The sequence below is a fragment of the Arachis ipaensis genome, chromosome B08, assembly GCF_000816755.2.
Source record: "Arachis ipaensis cultivar K30076 chromosome B08, Araip1.1, whole genome shotgun sequence".
Classification (NCBI taxonomy): Eukaryota; Viridiplantae; Streptophyta; class Magnoliopsida; order Fabales; family Fabaceae; genus Arachis; species Arachis ipaensis.
The window spans coordinates 15,498,495-15,522,566 of NC_029792.2; the positions used below are offsets into that span (position 1 = coordinate 15,498,495).

The 24,072-nt window shown below is 32.3% G+C and overlaps 1 protein-coding gene across 3 annotated transcripts; it reads left to right on the forward strand.

Annotated features, from left to right (window-relative positions):
• LOC107614173 (probable sesquiterpene synthase) lies at window positions 12,026-20,391 on the forward strand. Of its 3 annotated transcripts, XM_021108992.1 has the most exons (8): window positions 12,026-12,268; window positions 13,906-14,185; window positions 14,297-14,675; window positions 15,016-15,234; window positions 15,393-15,537; window positions 15,619-15,864; window positions 16,345-16,663; window positions 20,381-20,391. In XM_021108992.1, exons 1-7 carry the CDS (start codon window positions 12,161-12,163, stop codon window positions 16,639-16,641), a joined length of 1,674 nt encoding a protein of 557 aa, XP_020964651.1. In that variant the 5' UTR covers window positions 12,026-12,160; the 3' UTR covers window positions 16,642-16,663; window positions 20,381-20,391. The 3 variants fall into 3 exon arrangements, with proteins under 3 accessions (XP_020964651.1, XP_016171890.1, XP_016171891.1); XM_016316404.2 differs by lacking the exon at window positions 20,381-20,391 and having other exon boundaries at window positions 16,345-16,695; XM_016316405.2 differs by lacking the exon at window positions 20,381-20,391 and having other exon boundaries at window positions 12,028-12,388; window positions 16,345-16,695.

A 24,072-nucleotide genomic window follows, 5' to 3' on the forward strand; every position in this document is an offset into this window, starting at 1 on the left:
TCAATAGATCGTCATGTGCATAAAGCTCTAATTCTCGTCATTCGACAAGACCTAATACATGACAAACGATCAGAGCATGCAACTAAAGCATAGCCGGTCCATTCCTCAGGCTCTACAGGAAAGACCGCTCTGATACCATAATGTAACACCCTAACTACCAAAGCTCATGCTTCCGGCTGCGCGACTCTGATAGCTCAGACATTACGACGACACTTATATTATTTAATACTAAAATATGATCCTGTTTCAAACTTTAAACCGCAATACCGTTCCCAAAAATACTTTTGCTATACAACGTATATCCATACATTCAATACACTTATAATAACTCACAAAGAGTAATATATATATATATATAATATTACAAGCATTACCCAATACAATTTCTATCCCTCTTACAGAATATATCAAGATAAAGGCGAGGATATAATAAGTAATAATCTAAAGCAATACAGAGCTTTCAAACAACAACTAAATAAACTCTTCGTGACTTCTGCGCCCATATCCTGAAAGGGGAAAAATGTAGGGGGGTGAGAACATCATCCTCGAAAGGGTTCTCAGTAGAGGGTTTTTGGGAATTACTGTAATAGGATACGTGAAGATAAACCGTACTAGTGATTGATAACCGTCTTATGCCTCCTTTTCAAAAACAACGGTTTACAATAAAAGTAAAGTCTGAAACTCTTTTTTGAAAGAAGAACCGTTCAATTCTCAAAAACTCAAAAGCCTTTCAAAAAGATTTATCTATGCTGAACCAAAATAGCCTTTCATATTTTTCCAAACCAGAAACACACAAAACCGAAACCAACCATCGGTCCATCTCATTTCAACCACGGCCCTAGGCCCAAACAATCCAACCATCAACCAATCACCACAATCCAACAGAGTCCCAGTTGCAAACACAGATAGGAAGTTCAAGCACAAACAAACATTCACAGCAAGTAGAACAAATAGCAGTTAATAACAAGTAATCACAAGGCAAACCAAGTACAATATGCACACCCAAGCAATATCACATAGACGCATATGTGCATGCCTGTCCCTAGTAGCTGATGATATCACTGTCGGTTATAGAGCCAACCCGACAAGTCCTGGTAGCTAACCATTAGACTGTCCCTCTGTCGTGTCTCCCCAACTCGAGTTATACTCAATATAAACTTGATCATAATCATGATCCATATCCATAACCCTCATTGGTGAATATTTATGGGGGTGAGCTCATCCGGGGCTTTCACAGTGCCCGGCCACCCTGACGACATAGGGTCAAAAGAGCTTCGAGTCTCAACCTGGAGCACGTGGTGGCTAGCCACTGCTTTCTCCCAAGGAAAATCTTATCTCCGATAGTGGAAGTGCAACATCACAATTATCAATATCTCAGCATATATGCATTCATTCTCAGCCATGGATCAACATCCATCTCAGCCATCCGGCTCACGGTCCAATCCAGAACCAGCCAATATTGATAATCATACACAGCCATTCCGGCTCACGGTTCAATCCAGAACCAGCCATTATTCATAATCATACACAGCCATTCCGGCTCACAACAAAACAACACTTCCACCATTCAACATCATCAAATTCATAAAACCGGCATTGAAGCCATAAATCACTTTTTTCAATTCATTTCACTTTGAAATCAGATTTCAACTCTTTTCAGCCTTGGCTTTAAAGATCTCATTTCTCAAACTATCTCAGGCTCATAAGCCACTTTTACTCAAGGAAAATTCCCCTTTTTAAAACAAGCCACTCTCGGCTTCCTCTTTCCAAAACTTCCAAAACCATGGAAAGTTAAAGATTCCTTTTGAAACATTCAAAATCACCCATCCAACAATGGGATTTTTGTAACAAAAGTTCCTCGGCAGAGTCCCAAGTCCTTAGGGAAGAATAGCATAACTCATTTCGCCAAATTCATTTAAAATCATTAAAACATTGACTTTTCGATTTGAGTAATAAAATAGGATCTAAGCCAAACCGAGTCACGTAATCATTTACTTCTTTCAAAGCCGTTTCCTTTACTTAGGCAAAACCAACTTCAACATCCATGATAAATTCTAGAACGTTTCAACTGTTCAAAATTGTTTTAGTCTTGCAAGAATTCAGAATTCGAAGAGTACTTAAAACCTTTCTCAAAACATTTCAAAATGAAACTTGTCAATAGACATTCAAGTTCTTTCAAAGTCATTGAAATTCCTCTAATTGAAACCCTCAAGTCAAATTCAAAGGCATTGCCCTTGTCACACTTAAAACAGCTTTAAAACATAAGTTTCATCTAAATAACTTTCCCCTGAAAGAGATACAATGCCTTTCTTAAGAAGCAAGACTAAATCACAATTTCCTCTTTAGTAATTCATTTCAAAAGCATGAATCATCCTTTTCTTGAAAATTCAAATAAAATAGTATAAGTCTTTAACTCATCATTTTTCCAAACAACATGTCAATAAAGACTCGGATGTTATAGAAATTTCGGCAGCATCTCCCCTAAAACTTGGACTTTGCCACCCGGTTTGGGTCCCAACTAAACCGTTCCACAATCCTTTTCAACATTCTAGAATCCAAAATCAATTCAAAATTAAGCTAAATCCAACAGTCGCCTCATTGGCATATCTCAAGAAAACCGTTTCAAAATCACACCAATATCAACTAAATTAACTCATTTCCAAAGTTTTAAAGAAACGGTTCAGCAACATTCATTTATCAAACCAGATCATTTAAAGCAAGCCAGGCTGAATTCAAGAGTGGATTCTATTTTTCACATTCTCAATGTGATGGCTGCGGTGAGACCAGCACGCCGGCGCGAGTCTTCCTCTCCTCCCCCCTTCTTCCGCGACTCAGTCTCCCTTTCCCCTCTGTTTTTCTGCTTCTATTTCTTTCCTTTCATGGAGAAAGAGGAAAAGAAACCGTGTGTGCTGCTGTCCGTGGATGAAAGGGAAGACATGGTAGGTTTCGGCTGCTGGGATGAATGTTTTAGGGTTTTGTTCATTTTTGAAAACTAGGGTTAGGGGCATTTTAGTAATTTCAAATAAAATGGGAATAATATATTGATTGAAACCCAAATTAAATCCAACACCAATTACATATAGAAAATACTATTTGTTCACCAATTTTACACCTTATTTTCCATAAAATGCCCAAATCAAAATAATTTGAAATAATATAATTAAACCCTTTATTTTCCAAAGTAGCAGTATTAATATTTAAAATATTAATTATTTAATCCAAATTATATAGAAATCCTTATTATTTCACAACTACCAACTTTATAATTTGAATATAGAAAATAATCCAATAATTATAAAATTGGATAATAAATCATAACTTGTCCCAAATTCAATAAATCACAACTTGCCTTAATTATATTTAATAAAATAATCTCTGACATTAAGGCTATAAATAACTATATGATTTGAGATTTGATCATAATAAGAATTTTCAAAAGTTCTGGGTCTTACATAAATATTACGTGGTGATAAGTTAAAAAGACTGAAGGTGAGACTGAAGAACTAAAATTCAGTATTATATTAGGTGATTAGAAACATAACTTAGTTCAGAATATTTTAAATTTTTCTTTGAACTTTAGATCTTTTGAACATAGAACTGTGATACATGTCATAAAATCACTCATTTTAAAAGTTTAAGTTGATAGAAGGAGACAATATAATTATATAAATGACTATATTTTTAATATGGATTTAGATCCTCTAAATTTTGAATTTCAATTTAGAGGAAAAGGTATGATATCTCACCATTTATTTTATAGGTGAAATCAAGAAAAAATATAAGAAAAAACATTAAAAAATGAGAGATCACATTTTAGGCTCATTTGAGAAATTTCAAATATAACTTTTTTGAGTTTTTGACTTAAGAAAAGTAGTAGTATTAATATCTAGTATAATTTTCAAAACCAAATTGTAGCATTCTAAGAAGCTATTTAGGAGCTTATAAAGAAGCTAAAAAAAATAATTTTTCTCATAATACTACTATTTTTTTTATCACATTTCTATAAAATAAGTACTTTTAGAACTAAAAACTCAAATATAAAATAACTTATTTAAAAGTTATTTTTAATATAATTATTTATTATTTAAGCTATTTTTTAAAAAAAATTTAATTAAACTATTTACCCAAATTAAACATTTATCTTCTAAAATAAAAATTTAAAATTTAGAGGATCCAACTTCTTCTAACATGCTTATTAATATATCTTTTAAGACTACCTCTTCTTCCTCAAATTGTCTTCTGCCTCTTATATTTTGTTCAAAAAATATTTTGGTCCAATATTTAAAAAAAAAAAATTCCCCCTTTGTTTGTGATGTTTCTCCAGAATTTATAGAGCATGAAAGGCGTTTGACATTCCATAACTTTCAGTTCATTTTTTTATTTATTTGAATTTTTTTTGACAGATTAAGAAGTGGCATTGATGCTTTGTGACTTCATTCAGAAGATATTTTATCAATTGACACTTTTCTTCACTTATCATTATATTTTGTTATTTTTTTCTTGTATTATTTTGATTAATATTTATTATGATAGATGTTGTCGGTAGATCTGATTTGCACAATAAAAAATTTTGAACCTTCGTTCTTGGTCTCCAGAGATATTGTACTATATTAGCCAAACTTCTTCTTCTGCTTCTTTTTTTAATCATAGTGTATAATAATATAAATTAAATTATCAACTAATTTATTTTTATTTATGTTTTTATAAAATAGTATAGTTTAGCCGGACAAAATACAGTATTCACAGTTCTCATCATGCTTCCAAGCATCGTTGTCAACTTGTCATCTCCTTTTGTCATGCTTTTAGAAAATAACAACAGAAAATAATAAATTAAACCAAATTTTTGTTCGGTTAAGCAAATCAATCCAACCCAAATTCTTCTGCTCGAAGTAAATACGTTTAGTTAAACGGATTTTTATGATTATTTAAAAAATCTATAAAAATTCATAATTTTTTTAAAAAAAATCTGTAACTAGCCATTTTTAATTACAATGTTAGTATTTTTTTTTTGGTGACTAATGTTAGTATCTTGTTGGGTTGAATGTCTGACGAAATTTTTTTTATACGTTGAATCAATTTTTTAATTAATATTGATTTATTGCCAAAATCATTTAAAAGAACGGAAGAGAGAAGTAACATAATAAAAAAGATATATATTAAAATATTATTAGAGTTATTAGTAATTAAGAGTTAAGTTAATAATGATTAATAGTTAATAAATAAATATTTATAAAATTAGTTGATAATATTTTTATTAATAAAATAACTTTTATATTATGTAATAATAACTTTAACACAACATCTTCACATATAATATTAGAAGACAAATTTTTTTACAAAATAGAATGCTTTTACAATAGAATGCTTTTACAAAATAAAAAGTATCATAAAATGTATCATCTTATTTTAATAGAATGCTTTTACAAAATTTTTTGTATAATCTAAAAAGTGATGGCAAATAATTTTCACTGTCTTTTTTATTCTCCATGCATTTTATAGTTGCGAAAAAGATGTAAAAAAAACTGAGTCACTTGTATTATTAAAGACGGAGATAGAAGAAAAAAAATGATCAACAATTATAAATGATAGATTTTCTTAGCTTATGGTGTGTATATATATATATATATAAAAGTTCTCTTATCTTTAAATTGTTAGAACATGCAACAAAAAATAAAGATATGATTTTGAATTAGAGCAACAGTTGATGTGTACCTGATCTCCTGTAGAAAGAACACATGAATTTCACACGGTAAATAGATATACACTTCAATTTTTTAATGAGTCATTTGTATACACTAATATCAAATTTTATTGTCATTTCTATTCTTTTGTCGCTTGAGTAGCTTTTTTGTTAATAGTGGTTGCCAAGTGATTTTGTACATGATGTGACATGACCCTTTAGGATCTTCATTCTCTTTTTTCTTTCTCCAAAATTTACTTCTAATAGTCCTAACAGCTATTTTTGAATTACATTCTTTGATCTACATCCACTTTTTAGAGATTGAAAAAAAAAAGAACAGAGACTCTAAATCATTTATAAATTTTTTTTATTCAAATTTAACAAATTCAATAATTTATCCTTTTGTTTTCAATGTGTTGTTATCAAAAGGATCATGTCACACAATTTACAAAGTCACCTGGTAGTCATTGCCGTTGAAAAAGTTACTCAAGTGACAAAAAGATAAAAATGAGAATGGTACTTGATATTAGTGTATATAGATGACTCATTAAAAAATTAGAGTGTACATGTGTCCACCAGATAAAAATTCATGTGTATCCATTTTTCCTTTAATAAATGATGTCGGTGGAAACGTAAACTCAGTATTGCAACATGTTAAATAAGCCGTAGGCTTTTATTAATTACACTTATTATTAGTTTATTAATAATCATTATAATTAATAATCACTTTAATTAATTAAATAACTTCCTATTATATATACTTACAGTTTTCTAGTTAAATAACTTTTTCTATTTCAGCTTTTGATCGATGAATCGAGTGATTTGAAAAAAAAAGTTTAAAATTACAAATTAAAATTTATTTAAATATTTTTTAATTTGCAAAAAGAATTTATCATAGTTTAGTGGTTTGATTTAATTAACTAAGAATAAATGACCATTTGTACCTATGACAGATGAAAACGCTGACATTTGTATCCATGATAGTTTGAAACTAAAGTTATACTCATGATAGATGTTTTCTGTGTGACAAAAATGTCCTGCCTTGAATCTGAGCTTAGTTCGTGGGAATCCGATCCTAGGTGGCACTCCAAGCCCTGAAATCCATATCTTAGTTGTCCATCTTAGGGTATTCCAACTCCCGTGGCCGCCAGATCCAGAAGACCTTCAACAACATCAAGATCATCATCCTCTGCGGTTTCGTCACCATCCTTGTCCTTTGCGGCACCATCGGCGTCAACCTCTCCTCCTCCGACGCTGATGCCGTCAACCAGAGCCTCATCGAGGAGACCAACCGCATTCTCGCTGAGATCCGCTCCGATTTCGACCCCGACGACAACGACATCCCACACCCCTTTCAGTCCCAACGCCACCTCCGCCTTCTCCTTAGGCCCCAAGATCTCCAATTGGGATCAACAACGCTAACAATGGCTCTAGCAAAACTCTGAATACCCTAATTTTGTGAGAGGTAAAGCTCGAATATTGTTCCTCACTAGTTCACCTCCAAAATCCTGTGACAACCCAATTGGTGATCATTACTTGTTGAAGTCGATTAAGAACAAAATTGATTACTGTAGATTGCACGGGATTGAGATTGTGTACAATTTGACGCATTTGGATAAGGAACTTGCTGGGTATTGAGCCAAATTGCCAATGATTAGAAGGTTGATGTTCTCACACCCTGAGGTGGAGTGGATTTGGTAGATGGATAGTGATACTTTCTTCACTGACATGGTTTTTGAGCTTCCTTTGTCTAAGTATGATGATTACAATTTGGTACTTCATGAATTTGAATACCTTAAGATGGACAACTACACCAATAATAACTAAGATATGGATTTGGGGGTTTGGAGTGTCACTTAGGATCGGATTCCCACGAACCAAGCTCAGATCCAAACTAGGGCACTTTTGTGATAAGGAGGACATCTATCATGGGTATAACTTTAGTTTCAGGCTATCATTGTAAGACCCAAAACTTTTGAAAAGTTTTTTTATGATCAAGTCTCAAATCATATAGTTATTTATAGCCTTAATTTCAGAAATGATTTTATTAAAGATAATTAAGGCAAGTTTTGATTTATTGGATTTGAGATAAGTTATGATTATTATCTAATTTTATAATTATTGGATTATTTTCTATATTTGAATTATAAAGTTGATAGTTACGAAATAATAAGGATTTTATATGATTTGGATCAAATAAGTAATATTTTAAATATTAATACTGCTATTTTAGAAAATGAAGAAATTAAGTATATTATTTCTAATTATTTGATTTGGACCTTTTATTGAAAGTAATTTGTAAAATGGATGAACAAATAGTATTTTTTCTATATACATTGGTGTTGGATTTAATTTGGGTTTCAATTACTATATTATTCCCAATTTTATGTGAAATTACTAAAATGCCCTTAACCCTAATTTTCAAAAAAGAAAATGAACCCTACCCCTCATTTGCTTCAGCCGAACCCTCTCCCTCTAAACCTAACAGCCGCAATGCATACACTACTCCCTTCACCACAGAAGAAACCGAAACAGAAGCAGAGAGGAGGAGAGGGAGAAGAGCGTTGCGCCTCACCGCCGCCACCATGCCTTGTCGCCGTGGCCTAACAGCGTCGCCACCGACCCGTGAAGCTGCCACCACAGTCCGTCGTGGCCGCTGCCAGCTCGCCGCGTCGCGTCGCCTTGGAGTCCACCGTCAGGTCCAAGCCGAAGAAAGAGGGAGACGCGCGAAGAGAAGCTTGCGGCTAGCCTTGTCGCCGCCACTGCTTCCATGTCTTCCAACGGCCGCCCTGGGGTGTAGTCCGCCGCTGTCGCCAGTGGAGGTCCCTGCTGTGGAACGGAGGTGAGAGAGAGAAGCAAGATGAATTCCCTCCGCTTCTGGTGCTCTGGTCCGCTGCTACCGCCGCCGGAATCCTTGGCCTCCGCTCCTACCGTTGCTCCATTTGGGTTCTGGGTGAGCGCGCCGCCGTTGCCTTTGGAAGCCGCTACTGAGGCCAGGATGCTATGGCGGTTGCTAATGAAGCCACCGTTGATGGGGCTGCTATGTTCAGTGAATTCTGCGAGTTTCGATTCTTCCGGTAAGGGTTTTAATTGAGGTTTCTGCCATTTTGGATCTTGAGAAGGTTTTAATGCTGCGCGGTCTTTTATAGTTGATCCACCAGAACTTCTGGCCGCCGCCAGAGCTGTTGTCGGGGCCGGTTCGAAATCGCAACTGCTTCGTGTTGTTATTCCGGTAAGAAATTATGTTTCGAAAAGCCTCGCGTTAGTTTTTGGTTGTGTTTGGTTAATAAATGAGTTTTGGTAACGTGGGGTCGAGTCCTGATTATTATATGTTGCGATTAGTGTTGCTATGGTTATTGCGAAAGTGACTGGGAGCTGAGGTTTTGGTTGCCGGTGATTTTGAGTGATTATGAATGTTTGTTTGGCTGAATTGTTGTATGGTTTTATGAAACGAAATGCTTTTGAAGTTGATTCTTTTAAAGCTTTGAGATCGAGTTTAATCTGTTGGGAATTGATTTGAGTTGAGTTGATTTTCTTGAGAATGTGAAAAAGAGAATACACTCTTGAATTCAGCCTGGCTTGCTTTAAATGATATGGTTTTTGATGAATGATTGTTACTGAACCGTTTCTTTGAAACTTTAGAAATGAGTTTATTCGGATGATAATGATTTGATTTTTGAAACGGTTTTCTTGGAATATGGAATTGAGATGACTGTTGGATTTAGCTTGCCTTGAACTAATTTTGGATGTTGAGCTGTTGAAAAGGATTGTGGACTGTTTTGTTGGGACCCGAACTGGGTGGCAAAGTCCAAGTTTTAGAGAAGATGCTGCCGAAATTTCTATAAAATCCGAGTCCTTATTTGAAATGTTATTTGGGAAATTTTGAGTTTAATGTCTTTCCTATTGACTTCGAGGATTGTAAATTCAGGGCTTCTTTTATTACCTTTACTTAAAACAATTATGAAAGCGATGAAGCTACACTTTGAAAGAATTATTGAAAAGAGAATCTTGCTTTGAGGCTGTTTTAAAAAGGTAAAACGGGTTTATGTTTTCTCTATTAAACATAAAGATTTTCCCTTGGAGGAGTTTTCGTGATTTTAAAAGGATTTGGATTTTTATTGATGAACCTCATTATTCTGACGTTTTAAATAAGCTTCAGAGTATCCTTTGAACTCTAGTTTGACACAACAAAAATGATTCGCTTAGCAGTTTGAGACGCTTCAGATTTAATTATGGAATTGAAGCTGGTTTTGTTTAAGTAAAGGAAATGACTTTGAAAAGAGTAATTGATTACATGACTCGGATTGGCTTAGATCCTATTTTATTAATTTAATCAGGAAGCCAAGGTGTTTAATGATTTTAAGTGAATTTGGCAAAATGAGTTATGATATCCTCTCCTAAAGACTTGAGACTCTGCCGAGAAACTTTTATTATAAAATCCCCTTGTTGGATGGATGATTTTGAATGTTTCAAAATGAATCTTTAACTTGCCATGGTTATGGGAGTTGTGGAAAGAGGATGCCGAGAGTGGCATTGCTTTTAAAAGGGAAACTTACCTTGAGTAAAAGTGGCTTATGAGCCTAAGATAATTTGAGAAATGAGATCTTTAGAGCCAAGGCTGAAAAGAGTTGAAACTTGATTTCAAAGTGAATGAATTGAGAAAAGTGATTTATGGCTTGAATGTCGATTTATGAATTTGATGATGTTGAATGGTGGAGGTGCCATTTTGTTATGAGTCGGAATGGCTATGTATGATATTGATTCTGAACTGAATGAATGTATGATTTGAGATCATGGGCAGTAGCAAGGGTTGTGGTTCGTCCCGCTTGCTCCAGGTTAATGTTTGAGATTTGATAACAATGATGATTGATTTTAAATTGAATGAATATATGTGTTGAGATACCTGGGTAGTAGCAAGGATGGTGGTTCGTCCCACTTGCTCCAGGTCAGAGACTGTGACGCCTGGGTAGTAGCGATAGTAGTGGTGATTCCACTCGCTCCAGGTTGAGCTTTTAAACACCCGCCTGGGTAGTAGCCGCAGTAGTGGTTATTCCACTGGCTCTGGGTTGAGCGGGTAGTAGCAATGGGGTTGTAGCTCAAACCTACTTGCTCCGCGATGGGTGTTTCTGTCCATGGTTAGCTACCAGGACGTGTCGGGTTGGCTATATAACCGACAGATGATATCATCAGCCACTAGGACAGGCATGCATCATATGCATCTATGTGACATTGTTTGGGTGTGCATATTGTACTTGGTTTGCCTTTGTGACTATTTGAGATTATCTGCTACTTGCTCTACTTGCTATAACTGTTTGTTTGTGCTTGAACCTCCTATCTGTGTTTGCAACTGGGACTCTGTTGGATTGTGGTGATTGGTTGTTGTTGGATTGTTTGGGCCTAGGGCCGTGGTTGGAATGAGATGAACCGATGGTTGATTTCGGTTTTGTGTTTCTGGTTTGGAATAAAATATGAAGGGCTATTGTGGTTCCGCATAGATAAACCATTTTGAAAGGCTTTGAGTTTTTGAGAATTGAACGGTTCTTTTTTCAGAAAAGATTTTCAGATTTTACCTTTATTGTAAACCGTTTTTTTGAAAAGGAGGCATAAGACGATTATTAATCACTAGTACGGTTTATCTTCACGTATCCTATTACAGTAATTTCCAAAAACCCTCTACTGAGAACCCTTTCGAGGATGATGTTCTCACCCCCCTACATTTTTTCCCTTTCAGGATATGGGTGCTGAAGTCACGAAGAGTTTATTTAGTTGTTGTTGAGATGCTCTGTATTGTTTTAGTTATGGTTTATTGTACCCTCGCCTTTATCTTGTTATATTCTGTAAGAGGGATAGGAATTGTATTGGTTAATGCTTGTAAAGTTATTTATATATATTTATGTATATATATGGATGTACTGTTTGTGAGTTGTTGTAAGTTGTATGGTATTTGTGGATGTACGTTATCGAACGAAAGTATTTTTGGGAGCGGTATTACGGTTTAAAGTTTTAAACAGACTCATATTTTAGTATTAAATAGTATAAGTGTCGTCGTAATGTCCGAGCTATCAAAGTCGCGCAGCCGGAAGCGTGAGCCTTGGTAGTTAGGGTGTTACAATCATAGATACAAATGTCAGCGTTTTCATCTCTCATGAGTACAAATGATCATTTATTCAATTAACTAATTTATAAGGTTAAAGATAGTTAATACTATTCAAGATTAAAGGATATGCAATTCTTTAATAATTGAGGAATGGCTAGAGAATTCACTCACTTTTTAACAAGACAAAATAAAAAGGAATCTTGTTTATCCACTTGGGGTCACATGCACAATCTTCACATTTAAAAATGGGCATCCAGCTAGGGACATTAACTCATCTCCCTTTGCATTAGTGAACCATATTCTATATAATTATTGGTTGTAAACGTCTTAATATCGTTCATTACCCAATACTATACATATCTCTTTCAGCTTCAGTTCCAGTGATGACTTCGAGTCAACCTGCCCCTTCTAACTCAAAGCGACCCTCTGCAAATTTTGCTCCTAGCATTTGGCACGATACTTTCCAAAAATACGCTGATTCTGAATCCTTGGTATCTTATTTAATTTTGTATGATGAAATATCAGTATATTGTTAAACTTATACATATATTCAAAATACGGATAGTATATATCTGATCACTTCTACGCCAGAAACTCAAAATAATGCTTGGGTAAGTGTCTTTAACAAGAATGATAGTTATATATATATGGACGGGATCCCTAGTTGTATAAAACAAGTTATCTATATTGTATTTCTAGTATGCAAATGTAATCCCAAAAATTTCCATAACTTTTTGTATATTTTTGGATATCTGTTTTGTTGAGTTTAATTTTGATGTATTGATATCATAGTGTAAAATGTTTTATATAGTTATGTAATCATATTTATTTTTTTGAATAACTATTCACACAGTTCATAAAAATAGTAGTTATTTTTTTATGATATTATGTTATGTAATTAGATGTACATATAAAGATGTTTTACACTGACAGTATATTAAAATTAAATTCATATTTTGTTATAAGAAAATACATAATTAGTTTATGAATTTAATTTTAATGTACTGTCAGTATAAAATAGTTTTTCACGTGCATCTAATTACACAATATTACATCAGTAAAAATAACTATATTTTACATTGATCGTGTGAGTGGTCATCTAAAAGAACAGGTATAATTACACGATAATACAAAACGCTTTACATAGTCAGTATCTAAATTAAACTCTTAGTTTATATATACATATGTTTTAAAAGAGAATTTTAAAGTAATGATTGAATTATTTCCATGTGATTTCAAAGTCAAGATCGAGTTCAAACTGTGAAAATAACCACGAAAATAATTATTAGATTCGGTTGTGTATAATACACTCTTTGAATGGAGTTCTTTTCGAAATCTTGCATTAACATATTTATTCATTAGACTGTCTTTTTAATAATATACTTTCTTTCTTTCTTTTTTATTTGTTTTTTTTTTTAATTAATGAAGATAACCTAATTAAGTTGAAAAGAGAAAAAAATATGATTCATTTTAATATTGACTTTTATATTTTTAACTTACGTTTTTGTTTTCTTATCAAACAAATAAAAACTCTTCTTTACTTATTATTAAAATGGCACAACTTTCAATCTTTTACGTTATATTTTTTTCATAACAACAAAAATATATAGTATAACTTTGTGGAAGTTAACTCATACTGAAAACTGAAAAGCAACTTTAGTAAATATTTGCTTTCACAAAAATTTTCTATTTTTAATACTGAAAACTTAAAAAATTTATTTAACAACCAAATTAAATTGAGAAATGATATGCATAATAACTGAAACATAAAACATTATTACTAGTACCAGTCTGATTTGTATCTGATTATATTTAAGTGTTACATCGAAGCTATAACTTTCTCAACAAATCATCATATAATAATTTTGTTAGAAATATAATTATTTATATATTTTTTTATTGGCTTAAATTTTGAATAAAGTATCATAATATCATTATATTATATCAGAATATCTATGATTGAATGATTTAGTGTTCGATTTTTATTATCTCTAAAAGAAAAAAGAAATGTCATAATAAATTTAGATCAAATTGAATAGTTGATCATATGTAAAGAGATATGACTTACTCTCATTATTTGTTAATTTTTCATGCATTTGAACTAAATATTAAATTGAAAACTTTGCAGGAAGTGAACGAAATCATGAAACAAGAAGTTCAAATGCATAAAGAAAAAGTGAAGATGAATTTGCTTTCTAATGATAATAATATCTTACAAAGATTAAGCTTAATTGATTCAATTCAACGATTGAGTATATCTTATCATTTTGAAAATGAGATTGACAGAATATTAGTACACATCCACAATGATTTTATTAACAAAGATCTTGCTATAGAAGAATGTGACCTTCACTTTACTGCATTATTTTTTCGTTTGCTCCGACAAAAAGGATATAACATTTCATCAGGTACATATAGAACTAATTTTTTTATCTTTTATATATATCATTACAATATAAAAAGATACCAATTTATTAATTATGGATTCACACTAGTTAGTATAAATATGAATTATACAGATGTTTTCAACAAATTCAAGAATAAAAAAGGAGAATTCGATGAAATAATTGTTGCTCAAGATGTTGAAAGAATGTGGAGCTTGTATGAGGCTGCACAGTTAAGAGTTCATGGAGAAGATATATTAGAGGAAGCACATAAATTCACATACAATAAACTTAAGTCCATTACCAATCAATTGAGCCCATCTCTTGCTAACCAAGTCAATCAAAGTTTACAACAACCTCTTGACAAGGCAATTCCAAGAATGAAGGCAAGGTCATATATGTCTTTTTACGAAGAAAATCCTTCGTGTGACAAGGTTGATCTTCTAAGCTTGGCAAAATTGGATTTCAATATGGTACAAAAATTATATAAAAAAGAAATTGGTAGCAACACCAAGTAAGTGCTATACTTCTACTCAAGTTCTCCTAGTTAGTTTTTTTCTATAATTGCCCGAATTCATCAAGTTTATTTATTTTGAGCATTTGCATGTTGTACTAGTTTCTTTTTATTTTTTAAAATAAACATAAAAGTAACAACCTTAGTTGATTGCTTTAGAGTACGTGGAAGATAGAAAACAAATTGTTATTTTCTTATAATGAAGAAATAGATAATGATTTGTTCATTGAGTTATGAAAGTTATTAAAAAATAGAGCATTCATTAATTATCAAAATATAAATAATAAAAAGAACTCCTATAATTAACCGTCATGACATGGCCTAATTAGTTGTATTACAGGTGGTGGAGAGAATTAGATTTTGCAACAAAGGTTCCTTATGCAAGAGATAGGGTAGTTGAAGGATTCTTTTGGCCTTTTGCTACGAACTCTGAGCCTAAATATAGCACTGGAAGACAAATGATAACCAAATTGGCTATATGTATCTCTCTTGTGGATGATACTTTTGATGTTTATGGCACAGTTGAAGAACTTGAACTCTTCACCAAAGCAATCCAAAGGTCTGATTTTAGAACAAGAATTCACCAGTGTTTATATTATGCTATCTCAATAAAGGGAAAAAAATATCTTTGTTGCATAATAATCTTAATCACTTTTCACTTTTCAGTCCCATGATTTTTTTCACTTTTTCTTAATTTTTAGCCCCTTTATTTTTCAGATGGGATATTCAATGCATTGAGTCTCTTCCGGATTGCTTTAAAGTTATTTTTAATGCAATCATGGAATGCTGGATGGAAATAGAGGTTTTCATGAATGATGTGGGTGGAGACTCAAACTTAGTGTTGCAACATGTTAAACAGGCTGTAAGCTTTCATTCATTAGACTTATTGGTTTATTAATTAATAATCACTTTAATTAAATAAATAACTTTATTATACCTGCAGTTTTCTAATATAGTACAAGCTTACATGGTTGAAGCAAAATGGTGCCATGAGGACTACATTCCAACATATGATGAGTACATGATTAACGGAATTCTCACTTCAGGAAGCCCATGGTTCACAACAGTGTTCATTGCTCTTGGAGAATTTGCATCCAAAGAAATGTTTGATTGGATTTCTAATATTCCCTTCATCTTAAAAGCCTCATCATTTGCTGGCAGACTAACAAATGATTTGTCCTCACATAAGGTAGAGATTTTTCTAATTTTTTTAATTCTATTTAATTAGTTTGGTATATATATAATTTAATTTTAATACACTGTAAACATACACAAAGTTTTATACAATTACGTAATATTATGTCAATAAAAATAACTATTTTTAATATAGATTTAGATCTTTTAAAGTTTGAATTTCACTTTAGGGAGTAAAGTGTGATTTCTCATCATTGATTTCATAGGTGGGACCAAGAATAAATATAAAAGAGAAATTATTTAAGAATAGAAGATCACACTTTACTCTCTAAAGTGAAATTCAAACTTTTGAGGATCCAAATTCTTTTAATATTGGCTGTTTAAATAATCATCCAAAAAATGATATAAATGAAAAACTGTATAAAATATTTTATAACGTTTATACACTAAAATTACTTTAATTTAGTTTTATAAATTTTGGAATAATGCCGCTTATAATTAACTGCTGCTTTTTAAATTTGATCAACATGTGTAGTTTGAACAACAAAGGAAACATGTTGCTTCTGCAGTAGAAAGTTGCATGAAGCAGTATAACTTTTCAGAAGAGGAGGCCTATGAATTCATCAAAAAGGATATCAATGATTCTTGGAAGGATATGAACGAAGAGTATCTCAAGTTAACCGAGGAAATCCCAAGACCCATCCTTGATTGCATTGTTAACTTGGCTCGCATATGTGAGTTTATATATGCAAACTTTGAAGATAAATACACCAATTGTGAACTTTTGAACGATGACATCATGGCACTGCTTTTGGACCCCATCATCGTGTAGCAGTTTCCTCAAGAAATAAATCGTTTAACATTTGTTCTAAATAAATAACTCTAACAAATTATTGCGTCTGTTGTGCACGTTGTGACATGTATGATGTTTAATTTCTCTTTATCGATTGTTTGTGTTATATTTTATATATCTTCTTCTCTATTTTTCTTAATTTGCTATTTGCAAAAAGCTAAGTAAGGTTATACCATTCAGTTATTACTACCTTCTTAATTTAACGGGAAAAAAAAAAGAGTTTGGAGCATGGTTGTTTAATTATTTTTCTCGTTTTTGTTAGTGATTTCAAGCTTCTAGTATACTCCAAGATTAGTCGTTGAAAGGATTCATGGTCTGAGGCATGAATCAATGCAAGTGAGTAGAAGACATGATCATAAGGTAACATTAAGAGATAGAACAGAATTCAGAAAAACAGAGAGAAAGGCGTAGAAAGCTTGTATTGCAAGTAGTAAGTTAGATTTACAACGAAGGGTGATGGACAATATATATAGCTAGCTTAGGCTATACAGGACGTGCCATGCACAAACACACATAGTACTGATAGTAGCATAGCTGCTGAGCTGTTTTAACTAAACAAACTCAACTTTTCACTAATAGTAGTAGCAGATTTTAACTGACCTAGCTACCATTACCCTTGATAGTCGTTAATGAGATCATTTTTCTTGTTCTAATAAAAGATCACACCTTTTGAGGGTCATTCAAATAAATATAATATAAAATAGGGGTCAGATTGAACTATTTTTGATAGGGCATAAGGACATCAATCCCTGCCCAAAGCACCTTCGTATATTACGATGACAAAAGTTGTCTTTGCATTTATTAACCATGTCAAAATGGAAGTGCACCCAAACCACTATATATTGTGTGTTTGGATTTCAGTTTGCAAAAAGTGAGTTTGCATAAAATTGATTTTATAAAATTGATTTTGATGAAAAGTAAGTTTGAGTTAACGTGATTTATGTTTGACAATATTTGTATCAAAATTGATTATAGCAAAATAGATGTTGTTTGCATTATACTACTCAAAATCACTTTTAGATGAAAAATTACTAAAAGAGACATCAATTTAAATTATTTTTTTATATACATGCAAAAACAGAACCTAACAAAAATAATATAAAAAATATTTATTATATAAATAAAATTTTGGACGGGGGACTATTATGTCTAACAGAGAGAAAAGTTGGGGATTGATTTATACATTAGTTTTTCTTGGGGACTAAAATGACCGTTTTTAAAATCTTTGGGGACTGATATGGGTAATTACTCTGCCGGAAAATATGAACTGGGGACTATTTGTCTGTCGGAGTAAAACCTTGGGGACTGATCCGTGTATTAATTTTTCTTGGGGACCAAAATGTCCGATTCTAAAATCGGGGACTGATTTGGGTAATTACTCAAAATTAATAAAAATACCTGAAAAATTATAGCACTACAAAAAATAAAAAAAATCAACAATATTTATCATATGAATAAAAAAATACAATAAAATAAATAAAAAATTATATAAACAAATTCAAACAAAAATAAAAAAATTCATAAAAAATATACATATAAAAAATAGTATAGGAAATGATAAAAGTAGAAAGAAATACTGTAGAACTACAGAAAATGAAGGGTAAGGTTGGTAAAAAAGAAAAAATTTTCTCACCTAATTTTCTAAAGGTAATCAGCAACCATAAACGTGAAACGTGAAAGTTACAAATTTTAGCTTTTTCTCAACGTGGGTTTAGAGGCAGAATCGTTTCTGCGTTTAGAAAGAAAAAAATTGCCAAACATAAAAATGAAACTTTCAAGAAGCTCAAACGCACTTCTTTCTTCACCAACGCGTTTGCCAAACACACCTTAAGTGGCCGTTTATATAATTGATAAGTGGAGCTTCATATGATATAAACATGTGACACATCATTAAAATTAATAAAACAATAAAAATTGAAAAAGTGTTGGACGAAAATTTTAATCAAATTCAAATTTAAAATATTTGTAAATCACTTTAAAACTATTGAATTATTACATCTGTGTCTAATTTATTAAATGCAAGTAATTTATGTCTAAATTCAAGATAATGAATCTAATTTTTTTAAAGATAGAGAAAAAATTATAGGCCAACACGCCGGTAGATCACTTAAAGAATTTGACGGGATACCTTTTTCAAGTTTTGACACTATTGAAGAGTTAGATAATAGGTTAATCATGGATGAATTGAACTTTGACGTCGTGTTCTGCACAATAGTTGGTTACAACTGTTAGAAATAAGAGATTAAATTGGAGAAAGAATTTGTGTATTTATTCAAGTTGTCTATTTGAATTGTCTAGAATGATACAATATAAAAGGATATTTATAGGTACTAAGAGAATCGTAATAATAAAGACGTAATCTCCTATAATAAATATTCAGATATATTAAATAACCCTAATTGATCCTAATTATATTCTAACATCCTCCCTCAAACTCAAGTGAAACTTATTTAAAACAACGAAATAAAGAGAAAAAAGAAAAAAAAATGCATAAACTCTCTAAAACGGGTGCAGACGGAACTGACGAAAGAAAGCGCAGACGGAACTGCCGCTTGTCTGAAAGAAGCGTAGACGGAACTGCCGCTTGTCTGAAGGAAGCACAGGCGGAACTGCCGCTTGTCTGAAGGAAGCGCAGACGGAACTGCCGTTTGTCTAAAGGAAGTGCAGACGGAACTGCCGGAACGAAACGCAGACGGAACTGGCACAAGGAAACACAGACGAAACGCAGAAGGAACTGCCACGAGAAAACACAGACGGAACTGCCGAAAGAGAGCGAAAACTATATGATTTCTTCATGAGAATAGGTAAGCAGCAGATGACAATGGTATTTGATCATTCGACTCGAAAAAAAACACAAGACAGAGAAAATAGGCTAATCGGTGAGGGAAAAAAAAGCATAAAAGGAGTGACAAAAGGGAAAGAAGAATGGCATAGAAAAAAATGCAAAAACTACGGTGATTTCACCACAAGGAAAACAACATATATATCTTCTTCAAGGAGGATACCATGGCTCTGATACCATGTTAGAAATAAGAGACTAAACTGGAGAAAGGATTTGTGTGTCTATTGAGTGTAATCAAGTTATCTGTAATAATATAATATAAAAGGGTATTATGTAGATCAAAGAATTGTATTCGAGGTGATTATCAATGCTGTAAATGGAAATCAATGTGACTTTTTTTTCCCGTCTATGAGTATGGTTGAATCGGTAAGACGTTTCTCTACAACACTCTCTCAGCGGCTATAAGGAACAAAGGGAAAATTGTTCTAAATGTTGCATCTAGTGGTATTACTTCTTTGTTACTTTCAAATGGACACACTGCACATTCAAAGTTTAAGATACTCTTGAACTTAAATGAAGACTCGGTTTGTTGTATTAAGCAAGGCACCTCATTGTCTAAACTGGTTTGCAGAGCAAAACTTGTTATATGGAATGAGGCATCGATGTTGAATAAGTTGTGTATGAAGCTCTCTACAGATGTCTAAGGGACATTGTTAGGTTTGAGCCTTACTATAATCCAGAACTACCATTTGGAGGAAAGGTTGTGGTTTTAGATGGTGACTTCAAGCAAATTCTACCTGTAATTCTAATGGGTCTCGCCAAGATATTGTCCAAGCAGCCATAAACTCATCTTACCTATGGCAACACTATAATGTATTAAGACTTACAATTAACATATGTTCAACTGTTAGAGCAACTTATACATCACTGATAGAGAACTAAAAATGAAGGGTAAGGTTGGTAAAAAAGAAAAAATTTTCTCACCTAATTTTCTAAAGGTAATCAGCAACCATGAACGTGAACCGTAGAAGCTACAAATTTTAGCTTCTTCTCCTCAACGTGGGTTTAGAGAGGCAGAATCGTTTCTGCGTTTAGAAAGAAAAAAATTGCCAAACATAAAAATGAAACTTTCAAGAAGTTCAAACGCACTTCTTTCTTCACCAACGCGTTTGCCAAACACACCCTAAACCCTTAGTCGAATGCATTAATTGGATCCCGGCCCATATAACAAAAGTCTGGTATTTGACCTTTTCAAAAACAATTTTCAATAGATTTAAAAACATAAACTATGAACTTTTCGAATCTTATTATAAAAATTCAGAGGATAATGATAATCTAGTTTCAAACTTGTCCTAGGATTCTTTTTATTTCCAAATTGCAGTATAAAACTCTATAATCGTGGCTGCTCGCAACAATAATAATTAGGACATATTTGGATTTCTTATCGAACAAATTTAAATTAAAATATAGATTAAATCATTTAAAATGTACTCGAAAAATTCAAGTGTCTAAAAAGATAATTTTAAAAGATAAAAAAGGTGAAAGAGCTATAAAAAATTTGAAAATTTTGACAAAAATAATGAATTAATAATCAAATAACTGTTTTCATTGATTAAAAATACTGCGTAATACCTTATAAAATTGACATATAAACATTGTACTTGTTATGTCAATACCTTTTATTCAACAAGGACAAAGTTATTTATAATTAATTTTGTTTTCAATATCTAAAAGTTCTTAAGTTCTTTTTAATTTTTATCTTTTAAAATTATTTTTTGTTAGTCCAAAAGTTTTGGAGGTGATATAACTATTTATATATATATATATTTTATATAACAACTTAAGATTTTAAAAATAATGAATTCATGATACAAATATATTACGTTCAGCTTCCCACTTGTAACACTTTAGTTAGTCTGCATTTCAATTGGGTACTTATAATATTTAGGTAGCATTTGGTGGAGAGATAGAGATGGAAAGACTGAGACTGAGAGACTGAGAGACTGAGACTAAGAGATAGAGATTGAAATAAATTTCAATATTCTGTTTGGTGCAAAATGAGAGACAGGAATTGAAACAAAAATGAAACTCTAATTTAATTTGCACAAAGAGTAAAATTGGAATTAATTAATTAAAATGAGAATATTTTAGGTATAAAATGTTATTAAAGTTTCAGTCTCTATATCTAAAAATTTTAGTCCCCTGTGTCCCTATTTTTTGGAGGTACTGAAATATTAAAATTTTGAAGACAGGAACAGAAATTTTAGTACCAGTTTTTGAACCAACAAACACAATACTAAGTCTCAGTCTCTCAATCTCTGTCTCAGTACCTCAAAACAAACGCTATCTTAGGATTGTGGTATACTTGTGATTTATTTAAATCCTGTTTACTCTATGTTCTGTCCGAATATCACTTGCGGAAACGAATTCTTTATCTATCAGAAATTTAGAATACAAACAAATTCATGCAATTTTAATATATTAAAGAGGGGATAACAAAAGTTTGGTATTCTCCATCATTTCATTAATTACTAACACAAGGGTAGAGTAGTACAAAAGCAAGTACAAAGAATTAAACCAAATTAAAGCTATAATATTTTGTAAGTATATCTAAACAAAAATATAGAAACATTAAATTGAGAGAGAAATTGTAACACCCTACCACACAGAGCCTTACGCTTAAGCCGTAAAGCAGAGGTGGTGTGGCATTACCACTTCTAAAATAAGGTATATACATATATTAGTAGTAGAAAGAATATAATAAACTAGGAACCTTGAAAAATAGGTGAAACAAAATTCGCGAAAATAAAAGCGCAACGTTCAGGAAACGGAATTACTTGCGTGCGAAGAAAACTAAGGTTCATAAGTATAAGTAAACAGAAAGTGAGAATAGAGAGTCAATGATACAAAATAACTGTAACACCCTCACTACTAGAATGCCACGCTTCCGGCTGTGCCACTCTGATAGCAAGGAGTATTACGACTACTTTATATACTAAATATTAACATAGGAGCCTGTGACTCAACACTGTATCACTGAATTCTTTGAAAATCGGAAATAAATACTTTATCTCAAAAGAAATACAGGAAGGCATAGATTCATATACAAGACTCATTACATAATATCTTATAATATAATAAACATATAGAACATACAACTCCTATCCCTCTTACAAACTTGTAATAACAAAGACGAGAGACGAAAATAATCTAAATAATACAACAATATATAAATCAAACGCAGTATAACTCTTCATAATGCTTCATCCGATTCCTAAAAAGGTAAAGCTGTAGGGGGGTGAGAACCTAACCACACGGTCTCACCACGGAGTTTCAAAATTGTCATAAGAAGATATTTAATAAGAAAACTGTTTTCGAGCTCAGTGATTATCATTGCCTTATGAATCTTTTAAAAAAACCAATAGGTAATTGTTCAAAATCTTTTCAAAGAAACAATGTTTAATCTTTCAGAAATCCGAAACCTTTCCTTTCTTATAAGAAAATCTTAATCAGAAACCAACCACACAATCAAATAACACAATCACTAATTCAGCACCAAAATTCATTCTCAAATGTAGCACGCCAGGGCAAACACAAGCAAGGCAGACAAGGAAAGCACAAGCTTATGTAACAGTTACAGCAAATAGTTCAAGTAGCAGTTAAGAACAGTTTAGCAATTAGGCAAACCTAAACAAGTTCAAACCCAAGCAAAGCATACAAATACATATGATGCATGCCTGTCCTATGGCTGATGAGGCTCATCTGTTGGTTATCCAGCCAACCCGACAAGTCTGAATTGTCCTTAGACTGGCCCCTAACATGCATCCCCAAGAGTCTATGCATAGAATTTTCTCAAATAATCAATATTGCTCAATGGGGGTAACATTCCCGGAGAATTTATATAGTGCCCGGTCACCTTACATCGTAGGGTCAACAAAGTATCGAGTTTTCAACCCGGTACACGTGGTGGCAAGCCATGGTACTTTATCCAGGGAACCTTGTATCTCAGATAATTCAAATTCATAAGCCATGTGATTAATTCAAAGTTCATATCTCAACATTCTAAATGTCATAATCATTTATCAATCCAAATCTCATTTTCAAATTCATTCCAAAACCATATTTCAAAAAAAAAACCCTCATTATCCTTCTTTCCATTCCATCCATTAACAAATCCCAATTCAAAACATAATTCTTTCTCTGATAAATAAATCAATCTTAAAAACATATAATGTTTAAGAACAAATCTTTTTAATTAAATACTCCAAATAAAACTTCTAATTTTATAAAATTTCGGCAGCATCTCCTCTAAAACTCAGACACTGCCACCCTTTCCGGGTCCCAACAAAACCATTTCTCAACCTCCTTTCAACTCAATTTCAAAATCAGAACAATTTCAATATCTCAAACCATTTTCAATTTAAATTCATTTTTTCTACAAATCAAGCTCATTTCCAATATTATAACCCTTTCCAAATTCCAATTCATTTCCAACAAAGTCAACTAACATTTTCTCAAACACTTTCCAACATTTTCAAAATCTCGGATCCGAAGTCAAACTAAATCTAACATCAAATCACTTTCCAATTCTCAAATTATACTTGATAAACATTCGAATCAGATTTTTA